We start from the raw sequence: 20,211 nt of genomic DNA, 5'->3' as shown, positions 1-20,211 counted from the left end.
TTAAATGGGGAGTTATTTCCCCGTTGTTTATTTTTGTCAACTTTGTCAAAGATCAGATGGTTGTAGGTGTCCAGCATTATTTATATTCTGTTCCATTGGTCTATGTGTCTGTTTTGTGCCAGTACCATGCTGTTTTGATTACTGTAGCCTTGTAATATAGTTTGCAGTTGGGTAATGTGGTATCTTCAGCTTTGTTCTTTTTGTTTAAGAATACTTTAGCTATTTAGGCTCTTTTTTGGTTCTATATTAATTTTAAATATTTTTTTCTAATTTTAAGTATGGGTGGAGTCATTGGAGAAGCCCAAGAAGCAGCCTCTTTTAGCCCACACTCCTTCTGGTTTCAATTTGAAAAGCTGCTGTCCTATCTGCTGCAGTGCACTGGGGTGCAGGGGCAAGCAGCAAGGGATGACCCCCCCTCTCCAGGTTCATTCCTGGGCATTGGTGGTGCCCACTTTCAGCAGCTGGTGCTGTGCTCATGTTTTCTCTGACCCAGTGCTTCAGTGGGCTGCACTCCACCCCCTTCTTAAGGGTAATCTGCACTGAGGGTTAGATCCCCAGGAAAGAGGGGACACCTTCTTCGCACTCCTTAGAGCTGGTAGAGCACTGTCCCCCAGCTGACCAAGAGAACAGGCTGGGCACCCAGCAATGGCACACAGAGACCATTTCCAAGTCATAAAGCTGAGTCTGACTGCAAGCCTCACTGACCAGGAGAAACCTTGTCTTCAGCAATTCGCCTCCTGCTCCAGTCCTGCAATGGGAGAGAACCTAATTTCAGTGCCTACTGCTAGGGCACTCTCCATACTTGCCACTCAGTTCTGGACATGGGAGCCCTTCCCCTACTCCAGGGCAAGTTCTCCAATCTCTGACCTTAGATGAAAATGCCTGCATGACTGCCACTGCCAGGTCTCCAAGTGATGTGTATATGAACCTGGATTAAAAATGGCATCCTTTTCTCAGTCTCAGGTCTTGGAGAATGCCTGCTGCTTTTCCTGATGTCTTTCCCTCTCTCCATCTCTCAGCCTTTCCCCAAGTTAGCTCCAGAAATTGGGAGAAACAGGGTGCTCTCCCTTGGCCTGGGTTGTATAGAACCTTAGTGAAAAGGTGAGTCACAGAGGGTAACTGACAGTTCCTCTCACATACCGGGGCTTCACTCATTTTTATCAGCCAAATGTTATCATGGGGTTGCTTGCCCACTTTATCCTACCCAGGGTCTTGGGTGTTCTTTGCTATTTCAGTGAATTCCCATTTTCTTTCCTGAATCAAAGCTCATAGAGTTGATCTTTATGTACTATTTTGATATTTCCAAGTGGCTGAGGCATGCTGAAAGCTTCTAATCCACAGTCTTGGAAAAACTGACTCTCCTATTAATATTTTAAAAATTCTCAGTCACTATATTTTTGATTATGCCTCCTTTATTCTTTTTATCATATATTCCTGGAATTCTGATTAAATATTTGTTACATTTCCCATTCTCAATTTATTTTTCTTAACCTCCCTCTCAGAGTTCCACCTTTTGTCTCTCTCTGTGCTGTATTCTCATTAATGTGTTGGAATGTGTCTTCCAGTTCACACACTTTATTTTTTGGTTTGCATAATGTGCTATTTAATCTATTATGGTTTTAATTTAAATTAGTATACTTTTCACTGCTAAAATTTCTGATACCTTTTTAGTTCTCTTTGGTTACTTTTCACAGTTTGTTATTTGTATTTGTTTTGTATTGTTGCTTTAACAAATTCTACAAATATATAGGCTGAAAATAAAACTCATTATTATCTTAAAGTTCTGTAGATTTGAAGTTCAGAACAAGTTTCATGGGACTAAAATTATAGTGTCTTCAGGGCTTCATTTCTTATTGGAGACTCTTAGGTTGAATCTGCTCCCAGGCTCATGAAGGTTGTTGGCAGAATTCAGTCACATGCAACTGTAGGAGTGAGGTCCCTGTCTCCTTGCTGGGTTTCAGCTAGGGGTCATTCTCAACTTCTAGAGGCTTCCTGCACATCCTGGCTTGCAGTCCCTTTTATCTTCAAAGCCAGCAATTGTGGTTTGAGCCTTCTTATGCATCACATCTCTCTGACTTCTCATTGTGTTTCATCTTGCCCATCTGACTCTTCTGTCATCTTCATTTGCTTTTAAGTGCTCATTTGGTCACATTGTACACACCTGTATAATTTAGGATAATCTCTCTATTTTAATGTTAGCTGATTAGTAACCTTAATCACATCGGTAAAGTCCCTTTACAGCAGTACGTATGTTAGTGTTTGATTGAATAACCACTAGACAGAAATCTTAGGGGTACCTTTTTAGAATTCTGTTTAACATATGTATGTTTCCAAACATTATACATCCTCATTTTATATTCTATCTTTGATAATTGTAATATCTGTTGCCCTTGTAACTTGGATCTCTTTCTTTTGGTTATCTTGGCTCCTGCACATTGTGCATTATGTTCTGATATAATTCGTAAGTTTTGATTAAAATCTCACATGAAGTTTAGCCTTAGTAGTTTTTTAAGCCCCTGATTGAAAAAGGTCATCCTTCTTTTCCCAGGTACTTGAGAATACTACCAACTCAAAATTGTTTTAAAATAGGGTTTCAGATTAAGTCCAACTCTTTCCCCTGCTCTGTTATCTGCCCTGCCCCCAACACACACATTGGTATTGAGACTTTAGGCTTCCTCCACCTAGTGTGTAAACCAAAATATGAAAGTTCTCCTGATATTTTCCGATTTTTCCCTAACTCACACTCTCACTAAGAATATAGTCCTTTGGGATCCTAACCCTACATTGGTTTCCATCCAGCCTTAACTTGGTTAGACCCTAGCTTTGTCTTCTATGCCCATGAACCCATTAAGTGATCTCTAGGGATCAGCAGTTACCACCTTCAGTTCTTGCTTAAATCTCTGGATTCTTGTTTGTGCTTCATCTTTCTCTTCTGAGGACTTCCAATTTTTCTTGTAGACACAATTGTGTTATCCAGTATTTCTTATTATTTAGCTTCAGAAAGATCCCACCCCGTATCTGTACCACTATACTATCAGTAAGAAACTTCCCTTTATTTCTTTTTTAAAACCCTGTTTTTTTTCTTTCCAGACAAATATAGATCCCCATATTTGGAAAAACCTTTTAATTTCTGCCTCCCTTATATGTTATTTTTACTGTTTACTTCTTGATTAATATGGTCTTGCCTCTATAATGGGGGCCTGGGATTTTGGTACTGCATTCCCAAAACTTACCTAGTAAGTTTTTACTGAACAATTTGATTCATCTAGAAATAACATGATTAATACTGCCCTGGAGTAATAATTTTAACTATTTCATTTTTTTAGATTATGCTAGAATAATAAAACTGACACTGTTTGTTCAGCTTTACTCTAGCATTCCTAATCCAATCCTTCCCCTACTAAAATTTTTTCATTTGGTAAAATCCACATACTCAAGCAAAAATAAAATTCATTAACTAAACCAATAAAATTTTAGAACAGAAATGCCATCACAAAGACTCTTATATTTAGCCATGATAGGGATACAGTAATATATCTAATACTCCTTGACACATAATAATACATGGTACACATGTCAAGATACAATCAACGTGCCATGATATCGTTTTGTCAGTATTTGCTAATAATATTCATTAGTACTACTGTCTAAAATTATGTACCTCCCAGGCTGGAAAAAGAAAGCTTTGGACACCATGGTGAAAATATTGCACACATCTGAGAGAAAAGAAGTCTGAACTGTAGAGATGCTGACTTGTACAGCAGCAGTTGAGGTGAGTGAAAGATATACATATGCCAGTGCAGCCTTCCAAATGCCTGTATGAACAGACAGTAAGTAGGCACTTAGTACAATTGCTGCTATTATCTAGACAAGATCCAATCCTAAGGAAGATGTTGAAATTCAAAGTGACAAAGATTTCTAGTTAACCTCTAAGTAATGATTAAGATAATGACAAAAACACTATCTACCATAGAGTGGCAGGACAAAGGATTTTTGATCATCTGTTTAGAATTGCTTCTGGAAACTTTCAAAGACAGTATGCAACTCTCAAAATAAAAGAACTTGACAACTTTAATGTAAATGGAACAAATGTGAAATGGGTCATTTAAGTTATTTTTGATATGTCAAACATAAAGCTGTGGTAAGAGAACTATACCACTCAATTGAACAAATTTTCACTAAGTATTATTTTTCATATACTCAGCTGGCAGCTGTTGGAAGTAATTCATTAAAGTTATCCAAGCTGAAATGTTTACATTATTTTATTGAGACCAAAACTTATTATAATTTGAAAAGTCATTTTATTTTTTCATAATAAAAATGCATCCATGATCTGACGCAATTCAGCAGTGATAAATTGAATGACTAGAAAAAAGCAGAAATGTAATAAATACTGCAGATTATAAATACATGTGTAAAATATAAAGGAACAAGTGAATAGAATAAACATAGAAGAGTTATACAAAGCAGCAATATTATAATTTAAGCTTTACATGGACAAATTTTTCTTTGAAAAAATGATTAATTTTTTGCATTGGCCCGTTAATAAATATAGATACATAATGAACATGGACAATTAATAATGTATATGTTAAAAAGAAATATTATTTTAAAAACCCTCTTTACTATATTTAGTTTCAAGAATAAGTTTGTAAATAATCTTATTTGAATAAAAAATGACAAGGTCAGTAACATCTAGAAAGTGCCAATGAAGATTAAAAATAGCAAAGGTTTATTTTTTGCTTTGTCTTTCGTTGTATTTTTAGTGTGAGAATTGCTGATATAACATCTGCATCTTTTGCTAACTGTGCACATTACTCTGTTTTTGATCATTTTTCCTTTAGGTGAATTTTGGAATGCCAATAGCACTTACTATTTTAAAAATTTATTTATTGATATAGAATATTTGTACATATTTTGGGGGTGTATATGATATTTTGATACCTGTATACAATGTGTAATGGTCACATCAGGGTAATTGGAAACTCACTCTTTTTCACATTCTGACTTCTAGAAGACTATTCTTATCCTACTTTTGTTTAAATGTTTAGTTTTTTTCTTTTTGATTTGCTCTTAAATGATTTATTTTTCTCTTTTGTAATATGTCAGCAGTTTTCATTCTTATTCTTTTTTTCCTTATTTTTTTCCTTTTTTCATTGCACTGTTTACATAATGGAGTTATGTGATTTTTCTATGTCTGTATACACAGTGATAATTCATTTAGATTCCTACATCTCTTTATTTTTAACATATGACATTATGCATTTCTGAACTAAGATAAACACTTAAGCAAAGTTGTTACTCATATACAAAACTGTGTTAATAGTTTTATAGTGTTTAGTTTTCCTTTCTAACAATACTGTATTAATAGTGCAAATCATAGCAAGACTTATCCATAGCTCTACAAAATGAATTTCTCAGTGTGCCAATATCATAAAAGTATGAATTATATTACTCTAACTGTAGAGTTCAGTAGAAATAAATCTTATCTATAAGTTTTCTGTTATTTAGTATATTCAGCCATAATTTTGGAATTACTGCTTCAATCTCAACTTTCATATTACATGTATATATTAAGAATAATCCAATTGGATTTTTTAAATGAGGAAGTGCACATATCATTTAGATTAAACTTTTCTCTGTGTCACCAGATGACCATGGCTTTGATTTCTCAGCAAATTCTCTTGAACAACACTGCAGAAATGATTTATCCAAGTACCGAATTAACTTGTATATCTTATTTTCTATTTTTAGTTTCATGGGAAGTTTCTGAAATAATAAATTGCATTTAAAATGTTACATTGAATTCCAGCTGTAAGATGAAACAAATGCTCTAATCTCTTTAAAGGTCAAGTTATAAATTATTCTTATGATGAAGCAAGTTGCAGATGGTTCATGAGCAAAATCTCAAACGTGGGCTTCTTGATGAAGGCACATAGATGGTCTTTAGTTGCACCACAATAACAAATATTGACTCTGAGTTATAACAGCAGGTTTCCGGTATTCATGGGAATTGCAGCAGCTATACCATAACTGATTTAAATTTGTGTCATTAGTTATTTACAGCCACATTTTACAGTCAATTATTAATGCCTTCCAGAAACTACCACAAGATAGTCAGAACTTTTGTGCTTATTATGGCATGGTCTCATTACTCATAGCAGGAGCCCACGAAGGGTAAGTGTAGAGGTCAAACATGGGTACAATCCAGGTACATATGCCAAGCATAACCACAGCAACACCAACAATGTTGACACCAAGTCCAGCTTTAACCTTGAACAGGAAAAAGCATAAATGTCAGTGTCCCAAAAGAAAGCCTACAGGAGATTAGAATCCTGTTGTAGGAAATATATGCTGGATTTACATGCATCCTAAATGATTAGTAAAAATTGCCATTTTTAAAAAATTGTACTTTAAGTTCTAGGGTACATGTGCACAACGTGCAGGTTTGTTACATATGTATACATGTGCCATGTTGGTGTGTTGCACCCATTAACTCATCATTTCTTAAATCCAGGGGTTCTTCTCCATTCATAGCAAGAGAAAAATCTGTTCCTAACTAAACATCATTGAGTTGAAGACTCTCAGAGAAGTTCCTCTTAGGAATATACCTAAGTAATTCTGATTAGAGGAAAATCACTTAGAAATCTGCCATTTCATGTTAAATCAGAATTTCAGTTTTGTGGTTTTATATTTCAATGAATAAGATTCAGGACACCATATGACAACTGTATCTTTTATATTTGCTCAACATGATTATTAATTTAACCTTAATACCTTTCTTAGCGTTCTCATGGTTTTAGCTCTTATATCATTATTCTACAGTCCATTAAACAATCTCAGAGTTGCTTTGTATCTATTAAAATTAAAATTGGCAAACTACTGCCCTTGATTTGTTTTGGTAAATAAAGTTTTATTGGACTACAACTATGCTTATTTGTTTACATATTTTCTTTGCTTTCATGATACAATGGCAGAGTTGAGTAGTTGTGACAGAGATGGCCCCACAGAGCCTCAAATATCATCTGCCCTTTTACAGAGAGAATGTGCTTACTCCTGCATTCTCTGCATTAAAACATGGAACTCTGAAGCCAAAGAGGAATACCGAGCAAGGATGATAACAGATGCCCTCTTCCCTGTCCATGCAAGCCAGCCACTTGTTTATCTCAGAATCCTAGTTTTATCCTTTTTAATACACATACATCCGGCATTACTTATATTGTATTGTGCACATTTTCCTTACCAAATGGATATTATGTTATTTTTGTGTACAGGCAGTTCTAGAATGTTTATGTTGCAGGGGCTTAGGAACAGCAGTCTGTGTGAAGGAAAGGGAGCTGGGATTTGCCTTGAAACTGTATTTTGCATAGGAAGCTCACTGAATTTACTTTGGCTATATTATCGTTTGGGTTGGTTTGGAAATAGGTGATGAAGATGTGGAAACTACTAGAATATTCTCAAGCCAGTTCTTATAAAGTACTGAATATTCTGCAAGTATTTTTGTATCTGGCAAAAATGTGCATGCTTTATCAGTGAAATTCTTCATTATTGTTTGCTTGTGTTTTCATGTTAGGTCCTGGTATTGAAATCAAAACAAGAAAGACACTTTTTCATCAGTCAGGCACTGACCCCGTGTCTCATTCAGAGGAAATGTTGGTCGCATAAATGTTTGTGATAGCAAACTACAGTGTTGTTTTGGTTGCTGGATTTCTTTAACCCTGTTTCTTCCTTTTGCCTAGATCAGTTTGGATCCTAGTGTTGACTTGTAAGTTTACGCTGTCGTGTGGAGCATGTTCAGTGCTCTTTTCCTTCTTCCAAAGCATTACTGATGCATTCAACATCTCTCTGTTTGTGACCATAAATTTTAATGGCATGTTCACTTCTGATTATCACTCTTGAAAATAATTCTATGATTAGTCATGCACACCCCTTCATAAACAGAACTCAGGCCATGCTTTTCCTGGTGGTTGACTGGTGTTTAAAAGGGAAGATAACTCAAGACATGGCACACACCAAGATGTGTGTTGGTTCTGATAGTATTTTTTCAGCTAACTCACCATGTCAATGACTTTCAGATGACCATATGAAAAGACAATAGCATTGGGTGGATTTGCTACTGGTAGGAGGAATGCAAACGAAGTACATAGAGTAGAAGGTATCAGAATATAAAGAGGGTTCACGTGAATGGCTTCAGCCTGTTGTAAGAGATAAAAAGGAGTCTAAGTAAAATTTTGAAGGTAGACACCAAACATAAAAAAATGAACAAATGTATTACAATAAGCCTTCCCAGAAGCAGGTTGAAAAATAATGACATAAAATTATACACATTATTACAGTTATAACTTGAAGAATATTTTTAAGAAAATACCTCATCCTCTTATTGTTTGTATAGTTATGGATGCCCACTTAAACATTATAGTCCAGTTCATTTAGAAAATAAAATATTATTTATTCCAGAAACTAAATAAAAAGAGCAATCATTTATTACTTATCTACTGCTAGGTGCTGTGCTAAATGTTTACATACATGTATATATTCATATAGTTACACATAATATAGTTCATATATAATACAAAATATAATAAATGTCATATATATTCAATTTTTACAATGATCTTATGAGATGGTTACTATAACCTCAAATAACATAAAGAAATGGAGGCCCAGAGAGGCTAAAGTAACTTGTCCGAGCATGCAGCTGGTGAGCAACAGAGCTCAAATAGGTTCTCAAGTCCCTGTGGCTCTAGCACTTCTCATTACACTACTAACTTTACTGCCTCTGTGATATATGCAGTTCAAGATTTGCTTAGGGATCATCACATAGGAAGGTTACTACCATTCTTAAATCAACACATAATTTTCTAATTCTTCCATGTTAAGAACAATTAGAAAAAACAACAGAAAAAAATACAAAATGATATTGTACCAATATTCACAGCCTACATGTTTTCTACTTTCAATCTGCAGCTTAAGAACACCAACATATGCCCTTTGAGCTTGTAGTGGCACAATTCCAGAAAGACAATTCTTCTTAATTTAAAGTGCTTTCCTTTCACCAAACCCATCCATCCCAATAAGAAAAACATTTTACTTAAAGCTGTTTCTTGTAATTGCTACCTAAATGGAGAAAAGAAGAAAAGACATTCTTTCCCTCTCTCTCTCTCTCGGCAAACCCCTTACTTTTAAAAAAAATTATTCCCTGGGCAGTAGAAAACTGTGTCTAAAGATATTTAAGCCTGAAGCCTGAAGTGTGAGCCTAGTTTTTCATTCATTTGCAAATCACTTATATTAACCACTTCTCAGAAATTTAGGAACAATGTTTGAGAGGCAAAAGTGTCAGTGGTAGAGATCTAAATACTTAAGTTACCAGCAAACACTGAATTCCATGTCTTATATCTGAAATGGATCTCGTCTGACCGTCTCTCTTATTTATAAAGGAAAAAACTGGACTGAGAAAAAGTAACATCACGCTGCTTGAACATGAAAACTTAAAAACAGTTACCTAGAGTGAAGGTCCTCTGAAAACATTAATACAAATAAAGATCACCCTATAAGTTACTTACAGGAGGCCCATTTAGATAAAAAAAGATTCCATATCACAGCATGAGAACCAGCATTCCAAAGCAGAACACTGCTCTTAATGAAGAGTAAAAATGGGGATAAATGAGATACTCACCAATGGAGATAATATTGGGAGAAGGAGTGTAATGGTAGCTGGATTGCTGGCTACCTCAGTTAAAGATGTGACCATTAAAGAAGATATCAGAATTATTAGCCATACTGGTAATGAACCCAGAGGAGATAATTTATTTCCTATCCAATTAGATAATCCGGACTCCTAAAAAAACAAATTTGCAATATTTGTTATTCATGAATAATTCTTTGTAATCAGACACAATAAAATCCATAAAAAGCATTATTTGCTTTGAAAACTCACTTTCTAAAATATAATTTTAATCTCTCATTTTTCTGTGGTTTGATAGGTCTGGGTGGCTTTGGTAGGAAGGAGCTATTGCTCAGTCTTATTTTAACACTATGAACATGGTTTAGGTTTGAAATGTAGTCCCACTTTTTTCAATTACATTTTAATTTTATCTAATTTATATATGTGGATATTTTAATAGATCATATAGAGGGCTTTAAGAGAAGAGCAGGCCTTCTGATTTACCTCTCTCTATTCCTAAGTTATATTCTGCAGAGGCGACAACCTTCAACCCTTATTAGCCATTTATAACTAGCTATATCTAGGTATTCATAGTTACCTTTTAAAATAATATTTTAATTATGATTTTTTGCTTACTTTTAAAATTTAGACATTATTTGCTGACTTTCTAATATGTGATAATTCAGCTCTCTTACACCATCCACCAAACACATATTTTTTGTTTCTTCATTCCTCCACACTCACATATTAACATTTTTGGTTAAATCAATATTTAATGTTTACCACTATGATTAAATAAATATTGTTCATAGCTATACCACTTAGCATACTATCAGTACATTTACTCTACTCTTCCTTCCCCACAAGAAATAACTATCTCATCATTCTGTTTGCTTAGTTTTCCAAGTACCTATCACTAATTCATCTGAAATTAAAACTAAAAAACTCCCCACAAATAGATAAACATATCAGGTAATTGGTGTCGTTTCATGTTTCCTCATAGCAATATCTATTCTGGAATATTTCCTCCTCCTGCTCCATTTGGCTTAGTTTAATCTTTAAATCTATTCTTTAAATCCCTTTAAATCTATTCTTTAAAACCCTTTAAATCTATTCAACTGTTGTTGTTCTGGGACCCCTCTTTATTATCATATTATGACTTTCCTTCTCCTTCCCACTTTGTGGGAATCATTTTTTAATCTACTCTTTTGCATTGGGGAAGCATTTCCTTTTTTTTTTTTTTTTTCTTTCTTTTTTTCTTCTTTTCTAGATACAATTATTGACTTTTAATTTCTTATAAGCATTGTTACATACTATTCATAAGGTTTTACAGATTCCTTTTTCAATTGTCTTTGCATAAACTGTCAATCTTTTTTTTTTTTTAATTTATTTATTATTATTATACTTTAAGTTGTAGGGTACATGTGCATAACGTGCAGGTTTGTTACATATGTATACTTGTGCCATGTTGGTGTGCTGCACCCATCAACTCATCATTTACATCAGGTATAACTCCCAATGCAATCCCTCCCCCCTCCCCCCTCCCCATGATAGGCCCCTGTGTGTGATGTTCCCCTTCCTGAGTCCAAGTAATCTTATTGTTCAGTTCCCACCTATGAGTGAGAACATGCGGTGTTTGGTTTTCTGTTCTTGTGATAGTTTGCTAAGAATGATGGTTTCCAGCTGCATCCACGTCCCTACAAAGGACGCAAACTCATCCTTTTTGATGGCTGCATAGTATTCCATGGTGTATATGTGCCACATTTTCTTAATCCAATCTGTCACTGATGGACATTTGGGTTGATTCCAAGTCTTTGCTATTGTGAATAGTGCTGCAATAAACATACGTGTGCATGTGTCTTTATAGCAGCATAATTTATAATCCTTTGGGTATATACCCAGTAATGGGATGGCTGGGTCATATGGTACATCTAGTTCTAGATCCTTGAGGAATCGCCATACTGTTTTCCATAATGGTTGAACTAGTTTACAATCCCACCAACAGTGTAAAAGTGTTCCTATTTCTCCACATCCTCTCCAGCACCTGTTGTTTCCTGACTTTTTAATGATCGCCATTCTAACTGGTGTGAGATGGTATCTCATTGTGGTTTTGATTTGCATTTCTCTGATGGCCAGTGATGATGAGCATTTTTTCATGTGTCTGTTGGCTGTATGAATGTCTTCTTTTGAGAAATGTCTGTTCATATCCTTTGCCCACTTTTTGATGGGGTTGTTTGTTTTTTTCTTGTAAATTTGTTTGAGTTCTTTGTAGGTTCTGGATATTAGCCCTTTGTCAGATGAGTAGATTGCAAAAATTTTCTCCCATTCTGTAGGTTGCCTGTTCACTCTGATGGTAGTTTCTTTTGCTGTGCAGAAGCTCTTTAATTTAATGAGATCCCATTTGTCAATTTTGGCTTTTGCTGCCGTTGCTTTTGGTGTTTTAGACATGAAGTCTTTGCCCATGCCTATGTCCTGAATGGTACTACCTAGGTTTTCCTCTAGTATTTTTATGGTATTAGGTCTAACATTTAAGTCTCTAATCCATCTTGAATTAATTTTCGTATAAGGAGTAAGGAAAAGATCCAGTTTCAGCTTTCTACTTATGGCTAGCCAATTTTCCCAGCACCATTTATTAAATAGGGAATCCTTTCCCCATTTCTTGTTTCTCTCAGGTTTGTCAAAGATCAGATGGCTGTAGATGTGTGGTATTATTTCTGAGGACTCTGTTCTGTTCCATTGGTCTATATCTCTGTTTTGGTACCAGTACCATGCTGTTTTGGTTACTGTAGCCTTGTAGTATAGTTTGAAGTCAGGTAGCGTGATGCCTCCAGCTTTGTTCTTTTGACTTAGGATTGTCTTGGAGATGCGGGCTCTTTTTTCGTTCCATATGAACTTTAAAGCAGTTTTTTCCAATTCTGTGAAGAAACTCATTGGTAGCTTGATGGGGATGGCATTGAATCTATAAATTACCTTGGGCAGTATGGCCATTTTCACGATATTGATTCTTCCTATCCATGAGCATGGTATGTTCTTCCATTTGTTTGTGTCCTCTTTTATTTCACTGAGCAGTGGTTTGTAGTTCTCCTTGAAGAGGTCCTTTACATCCCTTGTAAGTTGGATTCCTAGGTATTTTATTCTCTTTGAAGCAATTGTGAATGGAAGTTCATTGATGATTTGGCTCTCTGTTTGTCTGTTACTGGTGTATAAGAATGCTTGTGATTTTTGCACATTAATTTTGTATCCTGAGACTTTGCTGAAGTTGCTTATCAGCTTAAGGAGATTTTGGGCTGAAACAATGGGGTTTTCTAAATATACAATCATGTCATCTGCAAACAGGGACAGTTTGACTTCTTCTTTTCCTAACTGAATACCCTTGATTTCTTTCTCTTGCCTAATTGCCCTAGCCAGAACTTCCAACACTATGTTGAATAGGAGTGGTGAGAGAGGGCATCCCTGTCTTGTGCCAGTTTTCAAAGGGAATTTTTCCAGTTTTTGCCCATTCAGTATGATATTGGCTGTGGGTTATGACAAACCCACAGCATTTCCTTTTATAACTTCCTGAGAATTGGTATAAGAGTCTTTGCATGCTGAAAACCTTTTGCTTTTCTTTTCCCACTGTTCTTATTGTTTTGCATTTGTAGAATTCTAGGTTCAAAATAATTATAACTCCACACTTTTAAGCCATTACTCCATTTCCTGTGGTTTCCAGTTGGATTCTTTAGAAGCCTGATCATATTCTACTCTTCGATTCATTATACATAGTGCAGAAAAACTGGCTATACTCAGATTAGCAAGTATGTTGGTCTGTGTTTCTCCCTACATAGAAGGGAAAATCCTCCTTTTGTGAAATTTCAATGAGCTATTGCATGTATGAATCTTTATGACAACTAGAAGTGGCATAAGAAATACTCTAATTACGAGCAGTATATTCTCAGATCAAAAGCTGGCACAGAAATTCCCAGATGTGAGTACCAGATATCATGCGTGGTTTTGGCTTGTATTTTTGTTTATCTGCTTGTTTTTGCCTATGATTTTTAGGTAGAAAAAGATTATCCACCATTTTAGTCACATTGACAAAAATTAATCCTAGAATAGGTATACTTTAAGAATAGGTTTTATCTATGTCTAATGAGATGTGGAAATGATTATACTACATATTGTTTCCCCTACCTGTAGGCCACTGAAATCGTATCTTCATCCCCACGGTTCCAAAATTCTACATAAAGTGCTTTGGTGTTGGGTACTTAGTAGCTCTCTCAGTCCAGAATCTCAAAGTCTCTAGCTCTAAGAAATTTCTTTTGTGATTTTGTGGAAATGTTCTTCCTTTCTATTTTTTTCTCTTTTTTCTGAAATGCCTATTAGTTGACTGTTGAACATTTTGGATTGATGTTCTAATGTTCTTATCTCTTTGTGAGCCAGTGTCTCATTAACTCAATTTTGCTACAAAGTAAATCTCAATTTTCTATCAGGGAGGATAGAGAACAGCAGCAGGACTGGGGAAAGTATCTGGGAGGCCCATAGATTCTTATACACTTTTTAAGCCATCCTCCAAATTCAGCTCTGGCTTTTACTCTAGCTTTCAGAGTTATCTGTTGCCTCCAATTCCTGAGGTCTGCCAGGATGCTACAGATAACCAGCATGTTTCTTGTTGGCTCTTTGTTTTGCCAGGCTGTATGTTTCATATTTCACTATTTTTCTATTTGTACAAAGTCAGTTCCTATCAAATGTCCTCTTTCCATGTTCTAAATATGATCAACATTTCTTGCCTTTTCTTATCCCTGTCATATAGTCTTTATGGATTGACATGTTTTTGTTGTTATTGCAATGTTAGTGGAGATCTGAAATAAAAAATAAATCCTTCATGTTTAACCTAGGAGAGAAAATTTTAGGAATGTATGAAAATTGAAGAGGAGATATTCACTGATAAGAATTTGAAATTGTCTATCTGCTCATGAGAAAGAAATCATGTTAAAACAAAAACCAAGGGGCATTTAAGAGAAAAGTAATTTCAATGAAGTGAATTCCACAGTAGTTGCTGTTTCACTGTTCTGTTCCCAACTAGAAAGGTTATCTGGTTCTGGACACTTGCCAGACTAATTACAATTTGGAATAAAAGTTTTGAAAAATAATTGCCTCCAAATTTTTTACAGTCCAGTTTTTAGGGGGATATTTGTCCACAGCCATACCCTTGAAGCTCATGGCTTCAATCTGGCCACTTAGAGGTAGAGTTATACCGGGTATCCTGTAGACATTTGGCTCTGTATACGGAGATTTTTATAGCAAACTAGACCTCCCTCTCTGGGTTCTCAAATTCTTCTACTGAGAGAACCTTGTGCATCAGACTGAGTCCACACCTTTTCATTTCCTCAGATTTGTATGCTAGGGTCTGGCTGATGCTTTCAAAATCACTTTGAGTGTCTAGGATCCAATCCAGACACATAATTCTGTGCTGAAAAATTGTCAATAAAATTAGAAGCACAGGAGTATTTTCCAGTAAGTTACTCCTCTTCTTCAGGAAGAAGAGGAGAGACAGTGATTTGTCTTGAGAAGCATAGAAATTTAACCTCCTGGGAGTCAAAGGGCTGAACATGGAACCTCTCTCACCATTCTGTTCAATTTGATGACTGAGGAAGAAAATGGAAGAGCCATAAGCTTTGAATATTTCAAATAAGTCTATGGAAACCAGAATGAGTCATTTTTAATTAATCTAGGAGTAATCAATTTTCATGGAATTTTGGGAGAAGATAATTTTCTTCCAACAACTCTACAAAGACCAGGGCAATTACAAGGGATGAGGGCCTTCTCAAACTGTTGCTTTGTATCAACTGGATAGATAGGTCAAATAAAATCAACCAACATCTCATGGTGTTTTTATTTCTTCCTAAGATTAGATGTAATATAATGTTAGAAAGGGTTATGTGAATTTTTCTCCAGACTTTATTCAATAAACATTTACTAAGTATCTTTAATGCTAATATTATTTCTTATTCTCTTTTTTATTTAACAGCAAATAGCATCATGATATACTGAAGTCCAAGAGCTACTCAAATTCATCATGAAATAAGGTAAAGGCATAAGCAAACAAAAAGTATATTTCATTAGGAGTCACTTTACATATTTTCATATACATTTTTCCTTACTAGTCTTCTAATACTATTTCATGAATTTAAAATTTTAATCTTTTTTTATTATTTCTTTTGACATTCTTGAGCACCATAAAAACTATGTTTTTTGCTTGCAGCCTGTAACATTTCTTGAACTCTGAACTCATCTCATTTGTGTGGTATATTCACGGCATAGCTAGCAAAATTTGCAACATTAAAATGACAGAGTGAAATTGAATATGCCCAAAGATTGAATGTCTCTGTGCTCTTCTTTTGAACAGTCTAGTTAATTGTTAAATATCTTACACACAGAGTATTACCTCACAGCCATCTGCCAGGGCAAACCCTCCACCAACAAGAATGGCTATATCCCAGGGCATGAATGACTGGAATTCTTTCCAAGTAATCAGTGGAGAGTAATCAAAAGCAACTGCAAAACAAAAATCCTACAGTTACACATTGCTTAAAATATTACAATATGACATTTACTTCAGCATCCTAAGTAGCCATCTTACAGGAAGTTTGTAATATTCCTATATTGTTTTTAAAGAGGGGAATTAATCTGGAGTTTGAGTAATTTCCACCTGGACTAGATGGAACATTCTACTATAAAAAAGAAAAAAACTCTATAACTTAGAAAAATCCTTCTCGTAATATTATAGAATATATTTCAATAAATTATAACATTGTCACTTATCATTGTACTCATTCATTCACTCACTCATTCATTTATGCATTCCACTAACATCTTTGCCAACTGTGAATAGCACAGTGTATTAGACTATAGTATTCTTTGCTATGCAAAATGTCCATAATATTCCATTGGTTCTAAGAGCATCTTGTAGCATTTTAATTATATCCATTAATATTTGAACATTTTATTAGATTTTTAGTCATAAGGAGGATCATGATAGATTCACCAAGATTTCAGTTTAAAAATGATTCAGGATTCAGATTAAATAAAGTATTATTTGTGAGGTCCTCAAAGTGCTTACAAAAGGATTATCATAAAGATTTCTCTTTTGGCTTCTGACCTCTCCATTGCTTTGTTGATAAATAAGTTCATTTGAGGACATATTCTGCCCATTTAACATGTGTATAACAGGCAGCCTTCTACATGTTAAGATTTTAAGTTTACTAATCAGCTTCTTTCCTATCACCTTCCCCCAATTCCAAACCTAACCCATCCTCATTGATGACTGAAATTATGTCACCAGGTTTCTTACTTTAAGGTCATATATCTTGTTAAAATGTAAACATCTCTGAAATGTACCTCTTATTTAAAATTTAACATATTATGTATTATTTGTCATTTTTAAGTCTTGTATGAATGAGTTTAGCAGGGAGAAGAGGTTTTGAAGAATGAGAGGAGAGAGAAAGGTGGGTAGCAGCAAGTCTCTTTCTAAGGGAGGGAATTCAGATGTGGAAACCAGGGAAGCTAAAGCCAAACATGGATTCCTCAGACTTGCCACCACCGGACCTCAGGGCTTTAACTGCAATGGTCAGAGTCTTTGGGGTTTCATAGGAATCAATGCTCCATATTGCATCACCTCCTTAACACACATTGAGATATTCTAATCTCAAGTGAAAAACAAAATACATTTGTTTCTTTGCTGTGCTGGTCACGTAGGTCCTGGAAATCTGACACATTAGTCATTTATGGATTCTGACAAGAATCAGGTGGGCCAACACAACTACATAAATCCCAGTTCCATCCCCATAAGAACAAACAAAACCACAAGTCTACTAGTTTATTTCCAGACAATTACAAATTAGTTGTCCCACCTTGACAAGATAGGAATCTGACTACTCAAAACATGCTGCATTGTAAAGCAAAGACATGGATGAATCCTGTGTTTAAAAAGTGAGTGTGTGTTGAGAGGATGGTATGCTCAGGCAGATGTGCACACTTCTTTGTTCATGTGTTGTAAATACAATGAATGCTGTTGCGGAATACCTTTTCTTTATTTTTATTACTATCATTATTTTTAGAGACCGAGTCTCCCTCTGTTGCCCAGAGCAGAGGCACAACCATAGCTCACTACAGCCTCCAACTCCTGGGCTCAAGTGATCCTCCTGCGTTGGCCTCCAGAGTAGCTAGGACTACAGGTGTGTGCCACCACACCTGGCTAATTTTTTAAATTTTTTGAAAGAGCTGGGGTCTCACCATGCTGCCGAGGCTTGTTTCAAACTACTGGCCTCAAGTGATCCTCCTGCCTCAGTCTCCCAAAGTGCTGTGATTGCAGGTGTGAGCCACCACACAAGGCCCTTTTATTTCAGCTGTGATCCTAGGATATGGCTGTATGAGGTTGATTTAGCTTTTGTTCCAGAACTACTTTGAGAATGTAAATAATCTTTCTCTTGAAATTCATCACCTTTTTAGAACCTGTGCATTCATTACCAAGGTATGAAGCAGTGTCTTCCAATTTCTTTTTCCTATGTTTGCCAATAGTAAGATTAATTTTGAAATGGGTTTACCATGGGTCAAATAGTATCGCTTGTAGCAGAGCCCTAGCCATGATACAAAAGGAAATCTACTTCTCACTTTTGCAAAGTAAGATGATCTGTCTTGCAGGTGGAAGACGTGCTGGCTTGAAGATAGCATTGCAGTTTGCAAATAGGGCATGCTAGGCCAGGGGTTGTGCCAGCATAGACTTTCTTTCTGCTCTAGGTGCCAAGCGAAACCAATGGAATTTTAAAATTTTTGCTCTTCTGTTAAATTTATGCAGAATTATAAATGATACTCAACCAATTTCTCCTGTAGGTGTAGTTTTTGTCAATCTCTTAGCTGGAATGAGAAAGAATAGCAGCCCTATAAGTAAAGCAACAGTTGAATCTGTAGCAAAACCAGGGTACCTGTAAAAGGGACAAATACGTATATTAAAAATAGCATCAAGAATTTAAATGAGCTAAAACACCAATTTTGCTAATAACATATCAGTAGTAGGTTATTATCAGTATTAGGTGGTGTAGGTTATTTATTCTCGATAATCTGCCCTAAAATATATGGATTCCCAATTAAATGACATAACACTAAAAACAATAATCTCAGACCATAGTCCTATTGTTCCTATATGTCTCTTCTTATTTTCAATACCACGTATACATATACTGACATACTAGGCCAAAGTGGCAAATTTCCCTTTTAGATAAGCTTACAATTTGTTAAACAATTTCTTCTTTGAATTATTTAATTTAATTATATTGATCAAGATTTGAAGTTGAAACATTGCTAGAGCAGAGAAAGCCCCATGTAATTGATTTATAGCATCCTTCTATTAAATTGTGGCAAGGCATGATGTTTCTGTGATCCCCTAAAACTCTTCTATAAATTGTGAAAAGGAATTGATCTTTTTCTGAGATATCACACCTGCTTCTGTGGTTATAGGCTCTAACTATATCATACAGATGAAAACAACCTACTTAATGCTTTGTACAACATGAAATTCAATCAAGAATATTAATTGTTGGAGTGGTTTAGCCAATGCTCACAAACGATCACCGTATAAATTAAGACTGATTCAGGAACAGACGGGGTCTTAGAATCACCAGACCGTTGTAACAAATAAGACAGGTTCCCAGAAGTCTCAACAGTAAAGAACCTGGAGACCAGGTGTAACTGAAACAGGTATTAATAATTATAATTTAGTTTTAAAAGTCAGCAATATTAACTAGTGCATTTCTGTAGCCTGAGAAGAAATATGTACCATGCTAAAGATTCTTTTACTATCTTGTAACTCAGTAATGTGTACACACTACAGAAGCTTCTCTACTTCTATAATTTACTTGAAAAATCCAAAAAGCCAAACAAATGCTATATCTTTCTCAATCTAGCAATTTTTAAAGCAGTCTACTTTCTTTAAATATAGACACATTTTCTTTCATTATTAGTTAAAAATCTACCTTACCATAATTTATCCTACAAACTGGACAGATACTTATAATTTTATTATACCTTGTTTCTTTTATTTCAGTATAATTTTTGGTTGAATGTTTGGCAAATTGGGCCAGGCATCATGTAACCAGATTTTGTTTTATATAAAAAGACACATTGAAATCAGTCCAGGTACAAACAGATGGAATGAAAACATTAGGTGGTAGCTATAAATATTGATATATCATGTTAGCTTTAGAAATTCTTAATGCCTGAAACTCTACATAACAAATATATCCTACAAAATATATACATTAAATTAAATCAAGGCATAAATACTGAAATAATTTATTTTCAAAGTACTTTAAAAATTATTCTTATCATATTATAACTTATATTTAGTTTGTCAGGAAAGCAGTTAGTTTGTCTCAGCATTAGAAACTATTAAGCTTATGCAAATTTTATTTGTTTTGGGTTTGTCAATTAGATTTATATTTTAAAATCCCATCCTCTCTCAAACCTTTGTTCCTTTCCTATTGTTTTCTCTCAGAATTGTAGGTGGCATGAGT

At 35.0% G+C, this 20,211-nt stretch overlaps 1 protein-coding gene across 2 annotated transcripts in view; it reads right to left on the bottom strand.

The window, feature by feature from the left end:
- Positions 1-1,340: 1,340 nt before the first annotated feature.
- Positions 1,341-20,211, bottom strand: part of SLC13A1 (solute carrier family 13 member 1) — a 98,003-nt gene continuing 79,132 nt past the window's right edge. Inside the window, exons 11-15 of one of the 2 annotated variants that reach the window (XM_050782611.1) lie at positions 18,518-18,624; positions 16,089-16,198; positions 9,677-9,838; positions 8,058-8,195; positions 1,341-3,815 (exon numbers count right to left, since the gene is read on the bottom strand). In XM_050782611.1, the coding sequence (XP_050638568.1) occupies positions 3,654-3,815; positions 8,058-8,195; positions 9,677-9,838; positions 16,089-16,198; positions 18,518-18,624 (679 nt within the window). In that variant the 3' untranslated portion in view covers positions 1,341-3,653. Of the gene's footprint in view, positions 3,816-5,033; positions 6,274-8,057; positions 8,196-9,676; positions 9,839-16,088; positions 16,199-18,517; positions 18,625-20,211 lie in introns of those variants that run through there. The other variant, XM_050782612.1, reaches the window with a different exon arrangement.

This window comes from Macaca thibetana, chromosome 3 (assembly GCF_024542745.1).
Source record: "Macaca thibetana thibetana isolate TM-01 chromosome 3, ASM2454274v1, whole genome shotgun sequence".
NCBI classification, from domain to species: domain Eukaryota; kingdom Metazoa; phylum Chordata; class Mammalia; order Primates; family Cercopithecidae; genus Macaca; species Macaca thibetana.
The sequence above is the reverse complement of the archived record's forward strand: the minus strand, read 5'-3'. Positions and strand labels throughout refer to the sequence as shown.